Source organism: Moschus berezovskii, chromosome 1 (assembly GCF_049115385.1).
Source record: "Moschus berezovskii isolate FMDL1 chromosome 1, NW_MosBer_1.0, whole genome shotgun sequence".
Taxonomy (NCBI): Eukaryota; Metazoa; Chordata; class Mammalia; order Artiodactyla; family Moschidae; genus Moschus; species Moschus berezovskii.
In genome coordinates, this window is record NC_142460.1 from 1,907,822 (window position 1) to 1,933,359 (window position 25,538).

Here is a 25,538-nt window from a genome sequence, read left to right on the forward strand (position 1 = left end):
TATACAAATAGTTTTGTTTACACAGATTAGGAGAACAACGTATGAGTATAACATACTGGTTTGTCAAGTCAGTTCTGAGCCTAAATCCGAGCTCTCAGGCAGAACTGACTTGAAGATAGAGTCTAGGGTAAATGTATAGTACATTAACATAGCTTAAGACAAACACTTCCGTAAGAAAAATGTGTTGGTTAGCTCAAGATTTGAGAAAAGTTAAGTTCAGGGGGAACCAGGTGTCATTATCGCAACACAGCGTTTTAAGAGAAACCTCTTTTTAAAGTTGTATAGAGAAGGGGAAAAAATATAACACTAGTTTGTTTTCTTCTGCCGCTTAAGAGAGAGGAGAAGAAAATGTCTGACACTTGCAGCCTGTTTCCTCCGCTTGGAGACCCCTGGCCTCCTTGCCTGTTACTCTCTCAGGAATAAGTGGCAGTGTGGGATAAGGGGAAAGCAGGGAAAACCTCTAGGCCAGCCAAGTATGACTGAATCCAGCTCCCTATGAATATGCAGTAGAGGTGACAAATGGATTCAAAGGATTAGAGCTAGTAAAGATTGTGACTGAAGAACTCTGTACAGAGGTCCATAATATTGTACAGGAGGAAGCAAACAAAACCATCCCAGAGAAAAAGAAATGTGTTAGGTAACCTGAATAGGAAACAGGACTCCAAAATGGCGGTGGTTAAAAGACAAGGAAGGGAAAAGCCCTCGAAAATAGCACAAAGGAAGGTCAAAGGAAGGTCCGAGGACCAGAGTGAGGACCTCAGGTAGAACAAACAGCACTCCTGGCTAGCCCAGTTTACATGGGGCAGGCCCGGGGAGCAGGAGGGGGCGCAGGAAAAAACATGGAAAGACGAGCCAAAGGGCCAGGTCTCTTTTTCCCGCGCGCACACTCTCTTTCTCTCTCCCTTCTCTTCGCGTCTTTGGGTCAGCATGCCCTCACGCCTTGAGGATGTATTTTCCTGCTATTTTCTAAATAAAACTGAGCTGTAACACTGATCTGTCTAAGAGCTATAACACGGTCTGTCCAAGAGCTGTGACACGCTGAGGGCTTTAATGTCCGTCGCTTCAAATTTTTGTTGAGACTAGACAGAACCAAGGAGACTACAGTTGCCTGACAAAATGCAAGAAGGCAAAGTGGTGATCTGAAGAGGCTTTATAAATAGCTGAAGAAAGAAGAGGAGCAAAAAGCAAGGGAGAAATGCAGAACTCTAAAGAATAGCAGGGAGAGACAAGAAGGTCTTTTTCAATGAACTGTGCAGGTAAACAGAGCAAAACAACAGGAGGGGAAAGACTAGAAATCTCTTCAGGAAAATTGGAAATATCAAGGGAATATTTTTCCCAAAGATGGACATTATAAAGGACAGAAATGGTAGAGACTTAGGCACTGAAGACATCAAGAAGAGATGGAGGCCATCATGAGAAATGCTGCACTGGATGAGCTACAGGCTAAATCAAGACAGGCAGGAGAAACATCAACAACCTCAGAAATGTGGATGATACTCCTCTAATGGCAGAGAGCACAGAGGAACTAAGGAACCTGCTGATGAGTGTTAAGGAGGAGAGTGAAAGAGCCAGCTTCAAACAACGTATTAAGAAAACCAATATCATGGCATCTGGCCCCATCACCTTACGCAAATACGAGGGTCAAAAAGTGGAAGTAGTGACAGATTTCCTCTTCTTGGGCTCCAAAGTGTGGACGGTGATGGCAGCCATGAAATCAGAAGATGACTGGTTCCTGGCAGGAAAGCGATGACAAACCTAGATGGTGTGTTGAAAAGCAGAGACACTACTCTGCCAACAATGGTCCATATAGTCAAGGTTATGGCCTTCCCAATGATCATACACGGTTTTGACAACTGGACCATAACGAAGGCAGAGAGCCATAGAATTGATGCCTTCAAACTGTGGCGCTGTAGAAGACTTCCTTGGACAGTGAAGAGATCGAAACCTGGCAATCTTAAGGAAAATCAACCCCGAATACTCATTGGAAGGACGGATGCTGAAACTGAAGCTCTACTACTTTGGTCACATGCTGCAAACAGCCAACTCACTGGAAAAGTCTCTGCTGCTGGGAGAAGGAAATGGCACCCCACTCCAGTACTCTTGCCTGGAAAATCCCATGGATGGAGGAGCCTGGTAGGCTGCAGTCCGTGGAGTCGCTAAGGGTCGGACACGACAGAGCGACTTCACTTTCACTTTTCACTTTCACACACTGGAGAAGGAAATGGCAACCCACTCCAGTGTTCCTGCCTGGAGAATCCCAGGGACGGGGGAACCTGGTGGGCTGCTGTCTATGGGGTCACACAGAGTCGGACACGACTGAAGTGACTTAGCAGCAGCAGCTGGGAAAGAATGAGGACAGGAGAAGGGAGCATCAGAGGATGAGATGGTTGGATGGTTATCACCATTGTAACAGACATGAACTTGGGCAAACTTCAGGAGACGGTAAGGGGCAGGGAAGCCTGGCATACAGCAGTCCATGGGGTTGCAAAGAGTCGGACAGGACTGAGCGACTGAACAACAACACTGCATCTGGGATACAACTCAGGACTGTGAACCAGGCACCGAGTCTGTGACTCCATCTGATTGTTAACTGCTTGCTTTCCTACTTGGATGGCGGGTGTGGGGGTGTGCTCCAAGGTTCTGCTCCATCCTGACTCCCGTTTTCTCTGATACTCCTCAGTCCTGAGGAGGAACAGGTGCAAAACACCAAAAGGAATAAAGTTTCAGACAGAGATTAATCATCAAATTAACAGAGGAAGCCACAGGAGAGGAAGAACCCCCTTAGGGCTGCTGAGAGAGGATGAGTCGGGCGAGGGGAAGATGCCACCCAACCGGCACACCAGCTCCACTGCTGATGGGTCTCCTGGGAAGCGGCACAAAGCCCCACACAATGGGGGTGTAAGGCAGCAGAAATATCCTTGCTCCCGGCTCTGGAGGCCAGAGACCCAAGTCAAAGTGTCAGCAGGGCCACGCTCCCTCCTAGGCTCAGCGGAAAGCCCCTCCCATCTCTCCCTGCCCTGTGGGGGTCCTCAGCTTATAGAGACAGCTCTCCATCCCCCCTCTGTCTTCACCTGGCCTACTTTCCTAGGCTTGGGTATCTCCAGATCACTCAGCAAATGCCTCCCAAAGCAGAGTCAAGTTTATGACCACAAAGGCCAGAGAGCAGGGGTGTCTACTGGGTCAGCGCCCACGGCTGGTGGGGACTCTGGGTCTGGGGGCAATGAGAGAGCTCCCCTCAGCAGTCCCCCAAACCCTCTGCACCCTGTCCCAAACTGCCTCTGGTGTCCTGTCTGCACCTGGGTCAATTTTTAACTGAGGTTAAATTGCTTCAACATACACTTTACTGTTTTATTTATTCTTTTTATTCTATTTATATTTTGAAGTAGCTTCCCTCCTTTTTTTAAAAAAAAAATTTAGTTTTGGCAGCCCTGTGTGACATGTGGGAACTTAGTTCCCTGACCAGGGATCAAACCTAAGGCTTCCGCAGAAGTGTGGGGTCTGACCTGTGGACTGGAAGGGAAGTCTGCTTACCATTTGACAGTGTGCACTTCACTGGTGTTTAGTGTATTCACCGTGGTGAACAACCACCTCTTCTAGTGTCAAAACCTTGTCACCCCCAGCACACACCTGAGGGACCCTCTGTCTGAACCTGGTGATCAGAACTGCTTCTGTCCCTGTGCTCCATGTTCCCTGCTATGAGATGCTTCCTGCTATGAGATGTGGGCTGTTGGCCCTGTCCAGGCAACTACATACATCCCATAACCCACACCTTTCACTGGAAGTTTCCAGGTGGAAATACAGCCGATTTCAAGTCAATGTAAACATGCTCGCTGGCATCTGTTTTCCCAGACCAAGAGCCCGAGATGCAAGTTTTCTGTCCTAGAGCTCAGGAGAGAGCAGGACACACACAGCTCCTGACTCAGAGTCTCCTTCTCCTGCTCTCACAGGTCTGTTTGCTCCTCAAGGAGTGCTTACCTGCTCTGCATTTGGCCCTCATGACCTGAACCTCCCAGCCTCCAGTGACAGGCCTGGCACAAAACACCACCTACCCCAGAGACAAAGTGGAGACAGGATGGGGGCAGACTCTGACGCTCAGGAACAGGCTGTCTACCCGGACCCTGAGCCACACAGAACTGTCCCCAGTGTTGAGTCTGACAACACAGGGTGCACTTTGCTATTCTACTGCACATGAACACACACACACACACGGCAAACACAGCACTGGACTGACTTCACTAACGATAGTAACCGGCTGCTGAAACCAGGAAGCCTTGAGACAGACCCAGCGCACACCCCGGGCAGTCAGTGGGTAGTCGGAGCCGGACTCACAGGACACGGCGTTCAGCGGGCCCTGCGGGTCACCGCCTCCCTGCACACATCTGTGCGTCTCTACCCGAGCAGAAATGCGTGACTGTATCTGAGTCCATCTAGAACTAATGCTCTAGGGTCAGATTTTCTCAACCCCTCTTACTGTACTGGGTGGGGTGGGGGGTTCTGAGACCTGGAGACACAACACAGTTAACATGACGGTGTGTGGAACTGTGGTGAGAGCACAGGCTGCTGGAACCCTGGGTGTACCACCTGCCCACTGCCACCTGGGCCACCCTCTCCCCCACCTCGGCTCCTCAGGGAAGGGGTCTCAGGCGGCAGGAGGCCCAGCGGGGGCTCCACCCAGGACACCTCTCCCCTGCTGACCCTTCCCTACTGTGATTATAGCTTCAGACGAAGAAAAAACCCAACAGAGACAATTTGTGAAAACAGAAAACACATATTTAGTTAAAGATAACACAAGCCCCCCTCGAAAGAAAAAATCACAGATTAGTTAAAATCATGGATTGGGAGAAAAAAATGAACACAGCGAAAGCATGGAACAGAGACACCACCCCACCCCAAGGGGCACCGCGTCTGGTCCCAGACAGGTCTGCAGAGGAGAGACCCACGTGGGTGATGGACTCTGCAAAACCGGGCCTAGAAGTACGTCAGCTCGTCGTGCCTGCCTTTGCTGGTCTGGTAGCTGGTCAAGGCCACGGGCTTGTTCTCGTGCGGGAGGCTTTCAAACACTCGGATGTGCACGAAGTCATCCTCATCCACTTGAACCTGAAAGGAGAGTCCAGTGAGGGGCCGGTGGGGCCTCTGACCCCAAGTCCCCCTGCTCCGTTGGCCTTGGCTGGACCAGTAGGAGGGCCCTGGATGTCTGGAGGCTGCGTCCCTTCGTGTCCCCAGAGACTGGGCTGAGGACATTGCCACCTTCCTCCTTCAAGTGCAAGGGATGCCCTCGGTGCCCAGCCAGCACCCCTCACCCACACTCACTTCAGCAGAGCCCTGCGGCCCCCAAGAAGCTTGGTCCTCTCCTCCAAGGCAGCTGCAGCACACACGTGCACACACACACATACATGCTTGCACACGCATGCTCATTTTAGACAGTCACCAACCCCCTGAAGCTGAGGGCTGCCACAGGACCCGGCTGAGCACTCCTGCCCTGGACACCTGTGAGCTCCCACTTCAGGGTCTACATTCCTTTGAGGGGGACACCCCACCTTGATGAAGTAGTTCTTCCCAGCAACCAACTGGCTTTTGAACTCCAGAGCCTTGAACACTGGGAACTTCTTGTTCTCTTTCTCCTCCAGCTGGGACTTCACCTGGGGAAGGGAAGAAGGGAGACAGGTGAGCTCACCTGTATTAGATGTTACAGCTGAACTCTAATGCCCACATTCTACACACTTTCTAGAGCATGTTTGTTCTTCACAGCTGAGCAGACACATTAAAATGCTTGCCCTGATTTCAAGTACAGAAAACAGTTCTTTAATTCTGCTGAGGTTTCAATGGTATCATTTGCCTGTATCATTAGCCCTTTCTTTCCCAGACATGGATAGTTTATATTCTCATGGTTACAACAGTGTATATAAGTTCATACCTTACCATTTTCACTCAAACCTTCATTTGAAAGAGTATACAGTTTTTAATTACTCTTTGAAAACTAAAATATTTTAAAATGTTAAAATTTAACATTAAATTTAACATTCCATCTTATTGATGTGTCTTAATTTTCTTATGTAATCCCAATTTCTTCTGTTACAGAATATGCAGCAGATAAAACACTTTTGTAGGAAAAAACTCTTTGCTGCAGCTTTAGATGGTCTCTCTAGGTTGTAGGGCGTTTGGGCATAGACTGTTTCTGATCTTTGCTGTCAGATATTAATCTTACTCTCAGATCAGTTGTGTTTTCCAGGGTCTTGGCCTTTGGGGAACTGAGAATTTTTAAGGAGGAAGGGGAGAGCAGGTTGTTTCGTCTTGACTTGAAAACCTAAGCGACCTTCCAAGCGCTGAGGCTGCTGTCTGGACCACTGACAGCCACAGGAGCTTGCTGACTGTGCTGGAATGCTCAGACCAATTGTGGGGGTCGGAGGAGTTCAGTTAAGACCAGGTGTGTGCTGCTTGGAGAGTCAAGGGGATCACCATCATACATGTCAGTGAGTCACTTGACAAAGGCCTTCAGGGAGGGGCGCTCCCTGTGAATGAAGTGGAGGGAAGGATCAGAGGGAGGGTCAGGTAGTGAGAATCTGGCTGCCTGTTCCCTCTGAGTTTGCCAGGGCGCTCAGGTGATCAGCTGGGTGTGTCCCCTGGGCCTGGGCCCACCTTCGAGTGAACACTCACCTCTGTAGCCTCTGTTCCTGCTAGGTGTGCAGGGAACTGACCCTCAGACAGTTTACCTGACCAGGGAGGGGCTAGTGACACCCACAGACCCTCCTGGGGGTCTGGAATGGAATCACCTCTCTGTTTCAGGAGTGGAGAGGAAGAACCCTACCCTGTGCAAGGACTGGGGAGAAGCCCAGGTGGAGGTGGTGGAGCAGGGGAGGTGGAGGCCTGCAGGACAGCAGGCCACCGACACAGCTCCGACCAGGAGAAAGATGGGCTGGACTGGAGCTAAGGAAAGCTGAGAAGGCCCCAGGTCACTAGGAAGCTGTCTGTTCCCAGACCAGAGTGACCAGTGGGCAGAAGGCCAGGGAGGGCCCTAGGATAGGACTGGATGTGGTTGGTACAGGTCTGCCTCTGGCCTCACTTCTCCTCACCTGTTCATGAAAGCTTCAGTACTAAAGGTCACCAGATGGTGCCCCTGCCCCTCACAGAGCCCACCCAGCACACAGAGGGTCTCCCTGTTCCCAGGGGCAGTGAGGATGGTCCACTCTCAAGGGATGGACCCCCAGTGCAGGCCCTAGTGACAGAAACTCTCATCTCCCGAGGGGCCTCACACTCATTCAAAGCTCAGGTGACCAGCAGGGATTCTCCTGCCTGGAGACCCAGCAAGAGGCCGGGAGGGCTGGGCTCTCTGAGTGGCCACAGGGGAAAAGCTAGGAACATCCTCCTATTTGGCTCTCCTGGGAGTCCCAGTAAATTCCTCCTTTCCACAGGTCTCAGGAGACTGACTCAGCCCCTTCCTTTACCGCAGTCAGATGGTCCCAACCGCGGGAGAGAGGACAGGGCTGAGCTCAGGGCCGAGGTTTAGGAGGCAGCAGCCAGGGAGGAAGGTTAAAGGGCAGAAGCTTGTCTTGGGTCTCTTCTTACCAGAACTCGAGCCTCCTGGGCCCTACTTGTGATGACAGGCAGGACAAGCCCACCTCACCCCACCCCAACCTGATCCTCCGGTGTAAGTGTTTTTCTGGAAAGAGGGCTGGACAGCTGACCAGGGTGTGAACCGGGTTCTGCCTCCTCGACCCAACTACTTCCTGTTTCTAAACTTTTTATTGGAGACCACTTCAAACTCACAGAAAGGGCTACACTCAGTCCAGCCCGAGTCTCGGACGCCTGGGACCCGGACCCCAGACTCACGCATGGAGGCCTCACCCCGCCTGCCGTATCCTTTGCGCTTTAAGTGCTATTCCCTGTCACCTCGCGCCCCCTAACCCAGTGGACACCTCGCACCAGAGAGCTTCGCAGGCAGGGAGGTGCATCCGCCTGCGTCCAGCCCGGCTCAGGGACGGATGCGCTCGGGCGCAGCGTCTCCGTCCCAGCGGGGATGCCTGCGGACGCCCCCGGCCCCCAAGACCCCATCCGTCCCCCGCAGCCCGAACCTTGTCGGCGATGGCCTGGGTCTCGGCCGTGGCCGGCTGCGTGGCGGAAGGCGCTCCGCACATCATCTCGGCGGCAGGCGGGGCGGGAGCGTGCGGACACCGGGCGGCGGTCACGCGGGAGCGGCGGACTCTCGCCGGAGCAGCGGACACGCGGGGGAGTGGTCGAGCGGGGCCGAGCGCCCAGGCCTGGCGCGGCGGTCATGTGCCGTGCGGGCGAAACCACAGCGCGCGGCGGGGGGGACCCGGGACCGGACGTGGGGTGCGGGGCGTCCCGGAAGGGAATGGAGCTCCGGCCGTGCTGGTCAGTGCCGGCTGAGGTGGGCAGGAGCACGGCGCAGCCCGGGACCCCCGATGGGCACTGTCTCCGAACCAAGGGCCGTGTGCTGTTGGGCTGTCCCCCCTCCCGGGGTTTGGTGTCGTCCTCCCTGGCGGCTGAGTCAGAGGGTGTGGGCGGGGGCGCGGCCTGCAGGGTCCCGGGAGAGGGGTGGTCCCCGCCCCGCGGCGGTGGGCGCTGAGCTGTGGGTCTCGTCTAGGTTTCCGCGTCTCGAGCCGGGCAGGACGCGGGGTGCAGGTGGTCCAGCCTGCCTCCTCTCGGCCTCCTGGGCCACTCAGGGCCCCCAGACCCTCTCTCCTGCGTTGGCTTCCAGGTGCCCACACTCTGACCCGGTGTCTGCGATGACAGGATGACAGCGATGGGTCTTGAAATGAGAGGTGTTTGGGTTCGCAGAGGAGCCGAGAGCTGGCCCTGAGAGCTGCCCAGGGCCGAGGGCAATAGAAGCCCCTGCCCGGCGCCCCTCATCCCTAGGTCTGGCTCAGCGCCCTACCTGTGCTGGTCTGCTGTGCCCACCATGGGCGTGTGACCCTAGGACAGGGTGAAGGGCTGACGGGGACGGACAGAAGAGGCACAAAGGAGTCCAGTGGCGGCGAGGCGATGACTCCCAGGGCCTCAGGCCCGGGTGGGGGTCACGGGGAGGGCGTGAGTAAAGGGTTTGGTTCCAGCCATTCCCCTTAGGATTTAGAGTACCTGTAATATCCAGGAAAGAAAGGGTTCCTAACTTTTTGGGGCAGGGTGGGTCTGTGCTGGGAGCTCTCTGGACAGGACTGGCCTATCAGAAAGGTCCAGCTGCCCCTCAGTGGGCGCTAGGCCTCTGCCACCCCTGGGGGCTGACTCTGCAGGTGCAGGCCAGCCCTGCCTTCTGGGGGCCCAGCGTGGAGCCTCAGTGGGAGCGGCAGGCGAGCAGGTGTGTGGGGAGAGGAGCGTTTCTGGGACCTGCCAGGGCAGAGGCTGGTCTGTAAATTCAGGGAAGCATGGGAGGTCAGGTGAGGTTGAGCCCTGGGGAGGTAGGGAAGGAGACACTGACACCCAGCAAAGGCCCAAGCTCAGAGAGCTACTTTGACCGCAGGGGCTGCGGCAAAGCAAGGGAGGGGGAGACAGCCTTAGATCCACCCTCCTTGGTCTGAGTGAGCGTTTTGGGGTTTTTTTAAAGTCTTTATTGAGTTTGTTACAATATCGCTTCTATTTTATGTTTTGTATTTTAGGTTGCAAGGCAGGTAGGATTTTTGTTTCCCAACCAGGGATTGAACATGCAGCCTTTCATTGGAGGGCAAAGTCTTAGCCACTGGACTGTCAGGGAAGTCTCTGAGTTCGCAGTTTTTATTTATTTTTTAACTGATCATTTGCATTTAATGGAAAGAAAGAACTATTCACTGAAGGATAGTTTTTCGAGAATGAAAAGATGAACCATCCACTGGAATAAATATTCTCATTACACATATCTGATAAGAATATATGAAGAACTACCAATGAATAAATAAAAGATCATTAAAAGCAGGTGGTAGCCTTGAATTGGAACTTTTTTTTTTTTTCTGCTACATCGCCTGGCACTTAGGATCTTAATTTCCCCGGTCAGAAACTGAACCCATGCCCTCTGCAGGGTGTGGAGTCTTAGCCTCAGGACCACCAGGGAAGGCCTGGGGTTATTGTCTTAATCATTTATGGCCTGGCTGTCTGATCAGGTGGTCTGTGACCGCAGGGCTGTCTCAGCGTACTCTGTAAAAGGTTATCTTACCTGGAAGATGACTCAGAGCAGCCCACAAGCAGTGATGCTGACTGGGACACTGGCGCCAGGCCCCTGACCTTCACTGCTCTTTATTGATTAGACAGAATGTGATGGAACAGGTCTGGCTAGGACAAGCAGGCAAGATAAGAGAGACACCTGGGCATGACTCTGAAGTCACAGGACTCCATTTCAAGACTCCCATAATTCTTAATTTAATGAATGAGAGTTTTGACCCCATAAAAATGGAAAACTCTGTGTTGAAAACAAAACATCAGAAAATAATGAGCAAGAAGGGCAAGGAAAGCAGTTCTGTGGCTTTTGTCATTCTACAGCTAGGGGATGGGGGTTGTTGGGGGGAGTGGCCCACCTTGAGATGCCTCCCTTTGCGTGACCTCTTTCCCTGCTGAATTGGTCTGCAGGTGCTCACCTTTTACAAATATAAGGGGACTACCCTGGTGGTTCAGTGGTTAAGAATCTGCCTGCCAACACAGGGGACACAAGTTCGATCCCTGGTCTGGGAAGATCCCACATGCTGTGGAGCAACTAAGCTGGTGGGCCAGGCCACAACTACTAAGCCTACATTCCCTACAACCTGTGCTTTGCCACAAGAGAAGCCACCACGGTAAGAAGCCCACTTGCCACAACTAGAGAGTAACCCCCACTCGCTGCAACTAGAGAAAGCCCATGCCGCAATGGACTTTTTTATTTTAAAAATAAAAACAAGTAGGAGAGTAACACACCTGTGGATGGCTGTTTTTTAGAGTTAGCTGTAGCCGGGGTCCTCCACTTTGACTTGGGTTTTGGCAGAGCCTCACAGGCAGGCAGAGAAGGGCACAGATTGTACTAGAAAGGAGGAAAGCTTAGGTGTGCCTCAGGCCTGGAGAAGCTGTGGGCAGGCTTGGTATAAGCTGAGGTTCCTGTGTGATTGATTTTGGGAGCATTCTTGACCTTCTCTGGTTGTCCTAGGTTAGAAAGGGGAGTATCAAAAATTAGGGAAGATGGCAGTCATGGGTGACTTGTGATGTTCCTGGCTGGTGGCTGTAGAGGCTGTGGACTGGCTTCTGGGTGGTTGTTGCAGAGGTTGTGGGTTAGAGTTCTCTAGTTACGTGTACGTGGTCTGGCCATTGTCTGTATGTATAGTCAGTGTCCAGGCTTCCCAGGTGGCTTGGTGGTAAAGAATCAACCTGCCAATGCAGGAGACGCGGGTTCAATCCTTGGGTTGGGAAGATCCCCTGGAGGAGGAAATAGCAACCCACTCCAGTATTCTTGCCTAGGAAATCTCATGGACAGAGGAACCTGGTGGGCTACAGTCCATGGGGTCACAAAAGAGTTGGATACGATTAACAGTCTGCTCAGTTCAGTTCAGACTGCTAGTGACTATATAACATCCAGGTAGAGACTAGCAGGGGGGCACTCTTTCCGCCCCCTTCTGATACCTGTGTCAGAAGCTTTCTCTGTCTCCGTTATGCTTTAATAAAATTGTATTACACACACACACACACACAAGTTGGATACAACTGAGCGACAATACAACAATAACACAGCCAGTGTCTCCTGCTTCTTTATGAAGTCAGTGTTGCTTTACTGCTGCAGGCTTGGGTCCAGACGTGTTTTCAAGCTGCCATGGAAGGCAGGCTATAAGGTCAAATGGTTTAACGCCGATCCAGCCCTTCCGTGTGCCTGCTGTGTGGCGCGGGAGTAACTGCTGAACCTCTCTGTGTCTAAATTAAGCACCGAGTTAATGGACATAAAATGCCTGGGTTGGTGCCTGAGCCCTAGGGTGAATGGATAATGTTACCACTGTCGCTGTGTGTAATAACTAAACAAACATAAATCTCACCCATAATGAGCATTCCTTTTTCTGCCAAAGGGCCTGAAAAATGCTGATGTCTCTCTCTCATTCCTTGAGGCCACAGCTTCTCATCTTACTGGAGCCTGGGGAAGAGAGTGAGGTTCCTCTCTCTTCACGTAGATCCCGGGGGCCATTCACTTCAATTTGAAATCTGTATTCAGAAGGATCAAAATTTAGGGGACTTCCTAGGAAGTCCAGTGGTTAAGACTTTATGCATGCTTCCACTGCACAGGGCATGGGTTCAATTCCTGGTTGGGGACCTAGGATTCCATGTGCCTGCTGTGCAGTGAAGCCAAAAAATTGTTTTAAATTAAAGCAACTTTGAAGATTCCCTTGTGATCTCTGATTTTCCCAGAGTCAGTAGACGCCATGGTGGCTTTTTCTCAGTGTCTCATGGCCCCTTCTTTCCTGAAAGACAGTTGTAGAGCTGCAGACATTGTCCTTTCTTCGCTGCTGGATTCTTTGGCTGGACTGATAATTAAATTGATACCAGACATTAACAGGAGAAATATAAATTTAATTTCTGACATACAGGAGCCCCAAAGCTCTGAGACCAAGGTTGATGAGTCTGGCAATTGAGGCTTCTATGGCACCCTGAGCTGAGGAATAGGTTGGGGCCCTGGGGCTCCGTGAGGGAGGAGGGCTTTTCACAGGGAGATGCGGAGAGCGAGGTTGGTAGTCAGTGCTAGCCCTGCTGTGCAGGTAAGTCAGATAAAAAAGTTATCTCTAATAATAGCTCTTCTTCTGGTTGGTATGTTGTTAAGTCACTTCAGTCATGTCCAACTCTTAAACCCCGTGGACTGTAGCCCGCCAGACTTCTCGGTCTACAGAAATCTCCAGGCAAGAATATTGGTAGCTTCGTCAGGGGATCTTCCCGACCCAGGGGTCGAACCCAGGTTTACTGCATTGCAGGCAGATTCTTTACTGTTTGAGCCACCAGGAAAGTTAAGGAAGAGGTAATAATGTTTTCTGGATCCACTGGGTCCTGATTGCCTTCAGCTCAAAATGGTCCAAAAGGGCGTCTTCCGTTCCCCTCCCACCCCAGCTTATGTGCATCCCTGTTGACATGCTGAGGAGGGTGACTCACGCACCTGTGCCCTGTTCTCTTCAGTTGGTTCTGTTCCATCCATCAGGCAAAAACTCCAGCCCCAGAGTCTGTTGCTAATTAAATTCTAGCCCAAGAAATCCTCTGACAGGGCGGGGGTGGGGCAGAGGAGGATGGAGGAAAAAGAATAAAAAAGATGAAACATCTAAACAACTAAGCATTTATTAAATTTCACTATTTATCTTCAGTAGCACGGGGAATATCAGTAGATATAAACTTGAAAATTGGTACCCCACGTGGGCACATCTCTGCTCCGCCTCCTGCATTAGGACCCATCACAGGCCTGACAGCCTAGGTGAGCTGGAGGCAAAGCAGAGAGAGGCTGTACCTCTGAGCCAGGCCCCTTGAAGCAGCCAACTTGGGCAGAGGCAGCCCTGAGCCCCCTCTCAAAGGTGGAGGGAGGTGCAGAATTCAGGGAGGAAACAGATATACATGGTGAAGGGCTGTTGCTATAAACTAACGTAGGCAAAAGCTTTTCTCAGCTTAGAAGCATCAGAATAATCAGAAAGGAAAGACTGGGACCCACACGGGGCAGGTGACACTCTGGGTACACCTGTTGACCTGTCCTGGGCCAACCCAGCTGTTCTGTGTGTGTCTCTTAATGATGCACGGATGCTTGTCCAGATGCCCAGCAGACAGACAGCACTGGGACTGTTCCCACCTCCATACCTGTCACAAAGGAGGCACTGAATAAACATTTGACTCTTTATGTTACAGACTCAGGTTCAGCTGCTTGTCATCCAGGAATCCAATGCTAGGAGTCAAGTGTTGGGTCAAAGGAAAGATGGCCGTCATGAGGAAGCCAGCAATCCTGGGAAGAAGGTGTCCCAAAGAATCAACTTCCCCTTGCTGATCAGGGGGCAAGAGCTTTCAAAGGGGAGTCCCAGGGGTGTAAGGTCGGGGTGGAGGGGGAGCCACGTGTGGGACAACACAGTCGGCGCTGACAGGCGTCTTGGAGTCAGACACGCTCCCTTGGACAGTCACCTTGAAGTCAGTCATGTGGTAGTGTGATCAGCATCCTCGTGATCACTTTGTGTACAGTTAATCTTTATTTCCAGCGTTGGTTTGTTCCCATTTTCTTGAGGCCAGTTCTCAGAATTGTGCAAGATGGAGCAGCTCACATCATGGCTGTAGCCTGGTCATCATGAAGTTAGCTTCTTCCACCGGGTGGGTGTTTCAGTATCTCTAAAATAGCTCAAAGGACATGACTCAGGATGTTAATCATAGATTTTTAAAGAGGAAATAAAGGTCCTTCTCTTTTTTTGTTTTTTGGCCACATCACATAGCTGACAGGCTCTTAGTTCACTGCCCAGGGACAGAATCCGGACCCCCAGCAGAGAAAGTGCCAAGTTCTAATCTTTGGACTTCTATGGTATTCCCCAAAGAGCCTTGTCTTTAATGGCTAAACTTACTATTTTGTCTTGTTTGACTGCTTTCCTTTGTTTCTGCATGTTCTCACTCCTCTAAATTTATTCTTTTGCTGAAGTTTTTTCTACAGACAAGAAGTGGGCGGAGGATGGTAAGGGAACGGTCTGGGTTTCCCAGGTGGCTCAATGGTAAAGAATCCACCTGCTAATGTAGGAGACCAGGTTTGATCCCTGGGTTGGGAGGATTCCCCTGGAGGAGGAAATGGCAACCCACTCCAGTTTTCTTGCCTGGGAAATCCCATGGATAGAGGAACCTGGCAGGCTACAGTCCATGTGGTCACAAAGAGTCAGATGTGACTGAGCTCACATATACATATTGTCCCGAGAAGGCCCCATAGGGTCCTGCTCAGTTACAGTCACACACTTCTGTAAATCAAAAATAAAACTTCACAACGAAAGCGGGCAATGCTAGGAATTTTTCAAAGGAAAATTAATGGAGGGACAGAGATTTACCTATTAGTATAAAAATGTCCATCCCAGAATGTGGAAGCCCCTCACTGCCCAGCCTCTGCCCACAGCGAGGAGCCCTGTGTCGTTGGGAAAAGTGTCTATAGAGCTGTGTCTTCCAGGGCCCTGCTGTTGGCAGCCCTGGGTGCTTGTTGTAACCCTGAGTTCCCAGCCTCTTAGACTCCAAGCCCCTGGGGCTTGGTGGGGCCCAGGCATCTGTGGGATTGACGGACACTCACTGATGCTGACAGTAGCCATCACTAGAGGTGGGGAATGGGTATTTAACAACACTCTGTGAATTTCTGTGTTTTTCCAAAGTTTTATTTAAAGGACTCTTTTTTTAAATTAAATGTTTATTTATTTATTTGGCTCTCCCAGGTCTTAGATGTGGCATGTGAACTCTTAGTTATGTCATATGGGATCCAGTTTTCTGACCAGGGATCGAACCCCCCTTTCATTGGGAGCTCAGGATCTTAGCCACTGCACCACCAGGGAAGTCCCAGGACTCTTTGTTTTTAGGAAAAAAACGTTTTCTTTTGGAATAGTGTTCATTTTTGAGGAGTAAATGACATCATGGGAGAATGCTAGATGTGTTGTTGAGAAGCTGTTTCAAAACAGTCAGTATCATGTGGTTAATACAATTGATAGATTCTATTTAATTGACATATCATTAATAAAAATCCTATGCACAGAAAATAGAGAACAGATCTGTCAGAAATTTTTCCTTTAGACCACGAGACCACGGGCTTCTCAGATGGTGCTAATGGTAATGAACCTGCCATCTCCATTGCAGCAGACATAAGAGACCTGGGTTTGATTCCTGGGCTGGAAAGATCCCCTGGAGTGGGGCAGGGCAACCCACTCCAGTATCCTTGCTTGGAAAACCCCATGGACAGAAGAGCCAGGCAGACTACAGTCCACGGGGTCACAAAGAGTTGGACTGAAGCGACTTAGCACGCGTGCATGAGACCAGGGTTGGTTCCCTCCCCTAACGTCTCCTATTTCCTTAATCTTCTATAATAACAACTGAGGGATGAATATGGGGGAGAAGCAGCCAGTATGGAGTGAGTGGGTGTGAGTCCTGGAGCAGCAGGGGGCAAGGGGGTGGGGTGGGGGGTCTGGGAGGAGGAGCGGCAGGGCCATGACCACAGGCCGCAGCCGGATCTGCCGGGCTGTCTAATGCATGTGCAAATGAGTCCTAAGGCCCTTGTTTTAAGAGTACCAAGCATCTCATGAAGGCAGCACCTGAGTTACACTGGGCACAGCCTTTGTGCTCAGCCCATGCTGCTAACTGGGCACACAAACCACCTGCCACCCGTGAAGCGGTCCTGGCCCGCACATGGGGCGCCCACAGCTGTGGTGGGCACACGGGCTGGCCTGGGTGTTACCTTCACCTGTCTCATACAGACACTGAGCAAGAGCATCCCCTGTAAGCCCCCTTGCTCACCTCAGTTCAGTTCAGTTCAGTTCAGTCGCTCAGTCGTGTCCGACTCTTTGCAACCCCATGAATCACAGCACACCAGGCCTCCCTGTCCATCACCAACTCCCGGGGTTCACTCAGACTCATGTCTATCAAGTCGGTGATGCCATCCAGCCATCTCATTCTCTGTCGTCCCCTTCTCCCACCCCCAATCCTTCCCAGCATCAGAGTCTTTCCCAGTGAGTCCACTCTTTGCATGAGGTGGCCAAAGTATTGGAGTTTCAGCTTTAGCATCAGTCCTTCCAATGAACACCCGGGATTGGTCTCCTTTAGAATGGACTGGTTGGATCTCCTTGCAGTCCAAGGGACTCTCCAAAGTCTTGTCCAGCACCACAGTTCAAAAGCATCAATTCTTAGGCGATCAGCCTTCTTCACAGTCCAACTTTCACATCCATACATGACCACTGGAAAAACCATAGCCTTGACTAGACGGAACTTTGTTGGCAAAGTAATGTCTCTGCTTTTTAATATACTATCTAGGTTGGTCATAACTTTCCTTCCAAGGAGTAAGCGTCTTTTAATTTCATGGCTGCAATCAGCATCCACAGTGATTTTGGAGCCCCCCAAAATAGTCTGACATTGTTTCCACTGTTTCCCCATCTATTTCCCATGAAGTGATGGGACCAGATGCCATGATCTTTGTTTTCTGAATGTTGAGCTTCAAGCCAACCTTTTCACTCTCCTCTTTCACTTTCATCAAGAGGCTTTTTAGTTCCTCTTCACTTTCTGCCATAAGGGTGGTGTCATCTGCATATCTGAGGTTATTGAGATTTCTCCCGGGAATCTTGATTCCAGCTTGTGCTTCTTCCAGCCCAGCATTCCTCATGATGTACTCTGCATATAAGTTAAATAAGCAGGGTGACAATATACAACCTTGTCGTACTCCTTTTCCTATTTGGAATCAGTCTATTGTTCCATGTCCAGTTCTAACTGTAGCTTCTGACCTGCATACAGGTTAGTCAAGAGGCAGGTCGGGTCGTCTGGTATTCCCATCTCTTTCAGAATTTTCCACAGTTTATTGTGATCCACACAGTCAAAGACTTTGGCATAGTCAACGAAGCAGAAATAGATGTTTTTCTGGAACTCTCTTGCTTTCTCCATGATCCAGTGGGTGCTGGCAATTTGATCTCTGGTGCCTCTGGCTTTTCTAAAACCTGCTTGAACATCTGGAAGTTCATGGTTCACATATTGCTGAAGCCTGGCTTGGAGAATTTTGAGCATGACTTTACTAACGTGTGAGATGAGTGCAATTGTGTGGTAGTTTGAGCATTCTTTGGCATTGCCTTTCTTTGGGATTGGAATGAAGACTGACCTTTTCCAGTCCTGTGGCCACTGCTGAGTTTTCCAAATTTGCTGGCATATTGAGGGCAGCACTTTCACAGCATCATGTTTCAGGATTTGAAATAGCTCAACTGAAATTCCATCACCTCCACTAGCTTTGTTCCTAGTGATGCTTTCTAAGGTCCACTTGACTTCACATTCCAAGATGTCTGGCTGTAGGTGAGTGATCACGCCGTCGTGATTATCTTGGTCGTGAAGACCTTTTTTGTACAGTTCTTCTGTGTATTCTTGCCACCTCTTCTTAATATCTCCTGCTTCTGTTAAGTCCACACCATTTCTGTCCTTTATTGAGCCCATCTTTTCATGAAATGTTCCCTTGGGATCTCTAATTTTCTTGGAGAGATCTCTTGTTTTTCCTATTCTGTTGTTTTCCTCTATTTCTTTGCATTGATCGCTGAGGAAGGCTTTCTTATCTCTCCTTGCTATTCTTTGGAACTCTGCATTCAGATGCTTATATCTTTCCTTTTCTCCTTTGCTTTTTGCTTCTCTTCTTTTCACGGCTATTTGTAAGGCCTCCTCAGACAGCCATTTTGCTTTTTTGCATTGCTTTTTCTTGGGGATGGTCTTGATCCCTCTCTCCTGTACAATGTCACGAACCTCCGTCCAGAGCTCATCAGGCACTCTATCTATCAGATTTAGTCCCTTAAATCTATTTCTCACTTCCACTGTATAATCATAAGGGATTTGATTTAGGTCATACCTGAATGGTCTAGTGGTTTTCCCTACTTTCTTCAATTTAAGTCTGAATTTGGCAATAAGGAGTTCATGATCTGAGCCACAGTCAGCTCCTGGTCTTGTTTTCGCTAACTGTATAGAGCTTCTCCATCTTTGGCTACAAAGAATATAATCAATCTGATTTCAGTGTTGACCATCTGGTGATGTCCATGTGTAGAGTCTTCTCTTGTGTTGTTGGAAGAGGGTGTTTGCTATGACCAGTGCGTTCTCTTGGCAAAACTCTATTAGCCTTTGCCCTGCTTCATTCCGTGCTCCAAGGCCAAATTTTCCCGTTACTCCATGTGTTTCTTGACTTCCTACTTTTGCATTCCACCTACTAAAGTGCAGAAGTCAGGACTTCTCTGGCAGTCCCATGGCTAAGACTGTGCTCCCAGTGCAGGGGGCCGGGGTTCAAATGCCACAGCTAAAGATCCCTCATACCACAACGAACAGTCAGTGCCCCCAAATAAATCAATGAATATTTATTTTAAAAGTGCAAGATCCATCCCTTCCTTGCAGGATTCTTTTAGCGTTTACAGAGGCTTTATATACTTTAAGAGTAAGTCCTCGCACGTGGTAGGCACTCGTTAGGTGGTGGTGACTGTCAGTTATTTTGTCTTCTTTATCCCTTCTGTAATGAGTTCAACAGTGTCCCCTCAGAGTCACATCCACCCAGAACCTGAGAATGGAACCTTAATTTGGACATGAGCTCTTCAAAGATGTAATTATGTAAGGAGGTGGGGTTAATAGTGGACGAGCTTGGGCCCAAAATCCAGTGACTGGTGTCCTTACAAGGAAATGAGAGGACACAGAGAGGCAGAAAGAATGACGTGTGAGGACAGAGCTGCAGGGGAGGGGGCCGTGTGAGCATGCAGGCAGAGGCAGGTGTGACTCGGCCACACTCCAAGGAACACCAGGAGCCCCCGAATCAGGAAGAGGCAGGGAGGACCCTCCGCTGGGGCCTTCAGAGGAAGCGTGGCCCTGAGAACATTTTGATCTCAGGCTTCTGGCCTCCAGAACTGGAAGATGATACATTTCTATTGTTGTAAGCCACTCCATTTTTGGCACTCTGTCACAGCCTGTCCAGGGAACGGAGTCCCTCCCTGGTTCAGCACACACACTTCCTAGCACAGATATGAAGTTGTGCTTCAGAGTGTCACACACAGCCTTCCGGTCTGCACCAAGGTGGTCTGGAGTTGAAAGCCTATGACTTAGGAAGACACAGAGGATCTATAACCAGGGGTTTTTCCATGTCCCAGAAAATGAGCACAAGCAGGGCAACCTCAGGATGGGAAGTGGCTCCCCACGATGCTGCGGGAGCTGAGAGATGCTGGCTTTTGTTATTCGTCGAACACGTGAGCGCACTTCTGCTGTTCATTTGTGCCTAGTGAGCCATTCCCATCTGTGCTGCACACTGACACCCCGCAGGCGCCGTCCTGGGTGCAGACAAGCAGGGCGGAGAAAAACCCTGCCCTTGGGGTAGGATGGGGTGGGGGTGTATAATGCTTGTAGAAATGGGAAAATACCTCGTTCCCCCAAGTCTTCTCAGATTTCTGTTCTTGATTTCTAATTTTTAAATATTCATTTTTATTTCTTTGTCTGGCTGCGCTGTTTCTTGGTTGTGGCATGCAGGCTCTTCGGTCTTCACTGCAGCACGTGGATCTACTTCTCTGACCAGGGATCAAACGTGGGCCCCCTGCATTGGGAGCTGGGAGTCTTCCACTGGACCACCAGGGAAGTCCCTTGCTTTTCTTTCTTTTTAAACTTTAATTTTTTTTAAAAAACTTTTTATATTGAAATAATTTTAGGCTGCAGAAATACTACAGGGTTTTTTTGAATTCTTCATCCAGTTTCCCTAAATGTTAAACTCTTGAAGTATTGGCTGCTCAGCCATATCAGACTCTTTGCAACCCCATGGACTACGGCCTGCCAGGCTCCTCTGTCCATGGAATTCCTCAGGCAAGAATACTGGAATAGGTTGCTATTCCCTTCACCAAGGGATTTGCCCCAGGGATTGAACCTGTATTGCAGGCAGATTCTTTACCATCTGAGCCACCAGGGACACCCTTAAACTCTTACACAATCCTAAACATAGTAGTTACCAAAGCAGGAAGTGAGCCTTGAGATGCCCTATGAGGAGCTTGTGTCCAGAATCCAGGCCCGTCTCACTGCACTCCCACTAGAGTCCTCCTGGCCCAGGTTCCTTCCACCTGGCCCTTCCTGGTCAAGTCCTCTGAGCAGACTTCAACCTGGGACAGGTTCCCAGCCCTCGCCTTTTATACCCTTGACACATTTAAAGAGGGTGGACTGCCTATGTTGAGGAATGGCCCTAGTTTGGGCGCGTCTGATGTTTCTCCTGATGAGGTGGAGGCTGTGTGTTTGGGGCAGGGACACCACCAAAGTGATGCTGTCCTTTCAGTGCGTCACTTTGAGGGCATGTGACGTCCATACGTCTCGCTGGTGCTGTAGATCTCCGTCTTGAGTGGAGGCGTGTCTGCGGGGTTTCTCCATTATAACATTACTAATTTTCCCATTAACCAATAAGTACCTTGAGGCTATAAGAATATCGTATTTGTCATCACCCTTTTGCCATTGATTAACATCCATGGGTGGGTCTTGCCTGTGATGCACAGTGGATTTTGGAAGGTCTCTTAAAGAAGGATAATTTTGCCTGTAGAATTGTCGAGGAAAATTCAGTTGATGAGAAGAAAAAATAGAATTTTATTTGAGCCAAATTGAGGATTATAAGCCAGGAAAAAGTTTTACAGAAAATTCTGAAGACTCTTCTGGCTGTTAGAAGTCAAAGGCATGGTCATATACATTTTCGAGACAAAGAACCATCCCTCAAAATGACATGCTGACATTTTAGATACAGTTCATCAAGGATACATAGTCCAGGCAGCAAAGCCAGCAGCCAGCCACCATGACCCCCTGCGAAGTTGGAGAAGAATGCTATTCTTCTAAGAAGTCACAGTGCCAGCATCAGAAAAACAAAACAAAAATGATCTTTATGGTTGAACAGGCATTCCCACCTTTGAGGAGGTCTGGTTAATGTATAATTTGGATGCACTTGGCCATCAAAGGCAGAAGGAGGCCCGAATGGACAGAATTTATGCTTCATTTTCTCATCCTGCCTTAAAATATAAATTTTATTTCATCTGAACAAAAACATGTATTTTTTAGTTCCACTGAATATGCAAGAAATCCTTCATTAGCTGTCAGCGTCTAGTAGCTGTATACACTGTCAAATATGTTGAGTTGCACAAAAAGTTCATTTAGCTTTTTTCCATAACATCTTAGGGAAAAACCCAATTGAACTTTTTGGCCAACCCAATATTTTTAAAGTATATGTTGCTCCATTTCATTATATTATTTTGGTGAAATTCTGTGTTGGAAGTTCACTGAATGTCTATTAAAATTGCTCTTTTCTTTGGGTTTTGTTGTCCCTTTTCCTGCTTTGGCTTTTCCCAGAGCGCTGTCCTCTCTGGAGTGCAAGAATTTGTTAACTTTACTGCCTGGCATCTCTGCTGAGTCCTGGCTGGTGAGGCAGGAATCTTGTCCTGTTCAACAGTGCCCCTGCTGGTGAAAAACTTAAATAGCTTTTTCAAACAGGAAAAGTTGGGTGAATAGGACAATAAGCACTTGTATTTCTCCCCTGGAGTCAATCCTTGCTAACATTTTGCCATAGTTGCTTATGTACCACATGTATATGATCATTAATCCATTTATTGACATCACAACATTTAACTCTCACCGAACACGTCACCGTTATTTCCTAAAAGTTGAGACGTTCTTCGCCATGTGCTGGCAAACTATAATCATTGGGCCTAATCCTGGCCCATCACTTGTATTTGTAAATAAATTTTTATTAGAGCAGAGTGCATCCATTCATTTACATGTTGCCTGTAGCTACTTTATGCACCAAAGGAGCAGTTGTTTTGGCCCACAGAGATGGAAATATTTACTACCTTGCCTGTGCAGAAAAGCATTAATATAAGGCCTGACTGCTGTCCTTAGGGAGTCCAACAAATGAGTTTGACCCTTAGCTGGGAACCTGGATTTGGGGGTTTTCCTCATCTCCCTTGAAACTCAACATTCAAAAACTTAAGGTCATGGCCTCCAGTTCAGTTCAGTTCAGTCGCTCAGTCATGTCCAACTCTGCAACCCCATGAATCACAGCACGCCAGGCTTCCCTGTCCATCACCAACTCCTGGAGTTCAGCCCCAGGGAAAAAGTGGAAGTAAAGGCAGATTTTATTTTCTTAGGCTCCAAAATCATTGAAGATGGTCACTATGCTACTGAATAGTGTGTGGGTCGGGCTGCTCACCGCTCAAAAGCCAATACACAGGCCAGGTTGGCAGAAAGGTGAGTTTGCTTTATTTCAGATTTTGACAACTGTCTGGGGGGTAGGGTGGCAGACATCTGTCCAAAGGCCGACTCCCACCCCCTGAGAAGCAGGGGTTGAGAGCTTTTATAGACAGAGTTGGGGTGGAGGGGTTACATGCAGAAAGAGCACAGTATCTTCAAATTGGTCATCAGTGGCCTGACCAGCATCATCTTGGTTATTTTAGGTACAGTTAATCTTCAGTTCCAGGGTACAATTGTTCCCATTTCTTTGCAGTCATTTCTCGGAATTGTGGCAGCTCATGTCCTGGGTACAATCTGGTCATCATGTAGTTAACTTCTTCACCTGGTGTTTTGGTATCTATAAGACAGCTCACAGGATATGATTCAGAATGTTATCTATAGCCCTTGAGAAAGAACTCAAGGTCCTTGACTATGCTTAATGACTACACTATTATTACTTAGTCTCCTTAGACTGTTTTTCTTTGTTTTCACGTGTTCTTATTTCTCTGATTAAACTTATTCTTTGACTAAAGTTTTCCATGTACAAAAGGCAGGCAGAAGGCATGGGGGGCAGGCAGGGGGCAAGGACCATAGGTCCTGCTCTGTTTCACTTGCAACCAGGAAATTAAAAGACGCTTGCTCCTTGCAAGTAAAACTATGACAAACATACACAGTGTATTAAGAAGCAGAGGCATCATTTTGCTGACATATGTCTGTACAGTCAGAACTATGGTTTTTCCAGTAGCCATGTATGCATATGAGAGTTGGGCCATGAAGAAGGCTGAGCACTGAAGAATTGATGCTTTTGAATTGTGGTGCTGGAGAAGACTCTTGTCTTGGACTCCCTTGGACTGCTAGGAGAGCAAATCAGTCAATTCTAAAGGAAATCAATCCTGAATATTCCTTGGAAGGACTGATGCTGAAACTGAAGCTCCAGTCCTTTGGCCACCTGATGCAAACAGCCAACTTACTGGAAAAGACCTGATGCTGGGAAGGACTGAGGGTAGGAGGAGAAGGGGGAGACAGAGGATAATATGGTTGGATGGCATCCGACTCAATAAACATGAGATTGAGCAAACTTAAGGAGATAGTGAAGGACAGGGAAGCCTGGCATGCTGCAGTCCATGAGGTCACAAAAAGTCAGACTCCACTTAGTGAGTGAACGACAACAACCCCTTCACCCTAATTGTGATAAGAGTGACTCAGGGGCCTAAGGCGTTTGGACCAACAACACAGCAGGTGCTGAACATCTGCTTTCCCTGTGGGAGTCTGGAATTTGGGTGTGTCTGGTAGAGGGTGCTGCGACCAGCTCATAATAACAACTCTGAGCTTTTTGTTTTGTTTTAACTTTTTAGTGGTGTTTCGAGTCATTCGGGAGACCAGGGATCTCTGCAGTGGAAGTGGAGAGTGTTGACTACTGGACCACCAGGGAAATCCCCTAAAAGCTCCAGACTTTGATCTCTAACAAGCTCCTTCTGACATTCAATGTGTTGTCATAGCTGTTTGCTGGGAATTTAGGGGAACACGCGCTCTTTAAACCTTTTCCCTGTGCTTTGAATCCTTTTGCCATAATAAATCACAGCCGAGTCTTCCTAGTGAATCAATGAATCTGGGGATCCTGGGTCCCCCTGACATATGACCCATTACTGAGAAAGGCTACTGAGGGGCGCTGTCCCGGAACAGGTTCCTGACTGCCTCCCCCTGCTCTGTGTGCCGCCTTCTGCCTTTCTGTGTTCCAGGCCGGTCGCGGACCTACAGGGTGGACGAGGTCAGTGCAGCATGTCCCACGGGTGACGGTGCTGTAGCATGGGGGCCCCGCCAGGGCGGCAGGCCACTGTGGGCGTAGGTGATACTCGCGCAAACCCACCGTGACTACCCTCCCCTGGCATCGTGGCGTTTTCTGATGACTCTGGCCTGAACCAACATTCACTGGATTCACTGGGGGCTTTCTGCAATTCCACCATTCCTCTGTCTCACTGGCATTCTTTGCTAAAGAAGAGCCTTCCCTCAGCAGCCAAGGGTGAACTACAGCACCTGCCTCCCAAAAGGCGGGCAAATGCTGGCCTCCTTTTACTTGTTGGTAAAGCCTGAACGATGATGCTGTGAAAGTGCTGCCCTCAATATGCCAGCAAAGTTGGAAAACTCAGCAGTGGCCACAGGACTGGAAAAGGTCAGTTTTCATTCTAATCCCAAAGAAAGGCAATGCCAAAGAACGCTCAAACTACTGCACAGTTGCACTCATCTCACATGCTAGTAAGGTGATACTCAAAATTCTCCAAGCCAGGTTTCAGCACTAGATGAACCATGAACTTCCAGATGTTCAAGCTGGTTTTAGAAAAGGCAGAGGAACCAGAGATCAAATTGCCAACATCCACTGGATCATGGAAAATCAAGAGAGGTCCAGAAAAACATCTATTTCTGCTTTATTGACTATGCCAAAGCCTTTGACTGTGTGGATCACATAAACTGTGGAAAATTCTGAAAGAAATGGGAATATCAGACCACCTGACCTGCCTCTTGAGAAACCTGTATGCAGATCAGGAAGCAACAGTTAGAACTGGACATGGAACAACAGACTGGTTCCAAATAGGAAAAGGAGTACGTCAAGGCTGTATATTGTCACCCTACTTATTTAACTTATATGCAGATACATCATGAGGAACGCTGGGCTGGAAGAAGCACAAGCTGGAATCAAG

General features: G+C 49.2%; 1 protein-coding gene and 1 long non-coding RNA gene across 3 annotated transcripts; one reads left to right on the forward strand and one right to left on the reverse strand.

Annotated features, from left to right (window-relative positions):
- Positions 1-4,748: 4,748 nt before the first annotated feature.
- Positions 4,749-8,260, reverse strand: CSTB (cystatin B). Its single transcript, XM_055414846.2, has 3 exons — positions 8,070-8,260; positions 5,538-5,639; positions 4,749-5,097 (listed from the first exon to the last, which is right to left on the reverse strand). Exons 1-3 carry the CDS (start codon positions 8,133-8,135, stop codon positions 4,969-4,971), a joined length of 297 nt encoding a protein of 98 aa, XP_055270821.1. The 5' UTR covers positions 8,136-8,260; the 3' UTR covers positions 4,749-4,968.
- Positions 8,261-8,520: 260 nt separating this feature from the next.
- LOC129548297 (uncharacterized) lies at positions 8,521-24,433 on the forward strand. 2 transcript variants are annotated; one of them, XR_008684331.2, is made up of 4 exons: positions 8,521-9,045; positions 10,549-10,751; positions 22,761-22,860; positions 24,198-24,433. It is a non-coding gene; the product is annotated as an uncharacterized LOC129548297 (long non-coding RNA). The 2 variants fall into 2 exon arrangements; XR_008684330.2 differs by lacking the exon at positions 22,761-22,860.
- The last annotated feature ends 1,105 nt before the right edge of the window (positions 24,434-25,538 follow it).

What these genes read in the sequence shown, in the direction of transcription:
- CSTB (XM_055414846.2), bottom strand. Translation starts at nt 8,135, where the DNA reads ATGATGTGCGGAGCGCCTTCCGCCACGCAGCCGGCCACGGCCGAGACC. An exon ending in CCCAGGCCATCGCCGACAAG is followed by an intron (nt 5,640 to 8,069) that starts GTTCGGGCTGCG and finishes TCCCTTCCCCAG; the next exon opens with GTGAAGTCCCAGCTGGAGGA. An exon ending in GGAAGAACTACTTCATCAAG is followed by an intron (nt 5,098 to 5,537) that starts GTGGGGTGTCCC and finishes CTCTCCTTTCAG; the next exon opens with GTTCAAGTGGATGAGGATGA.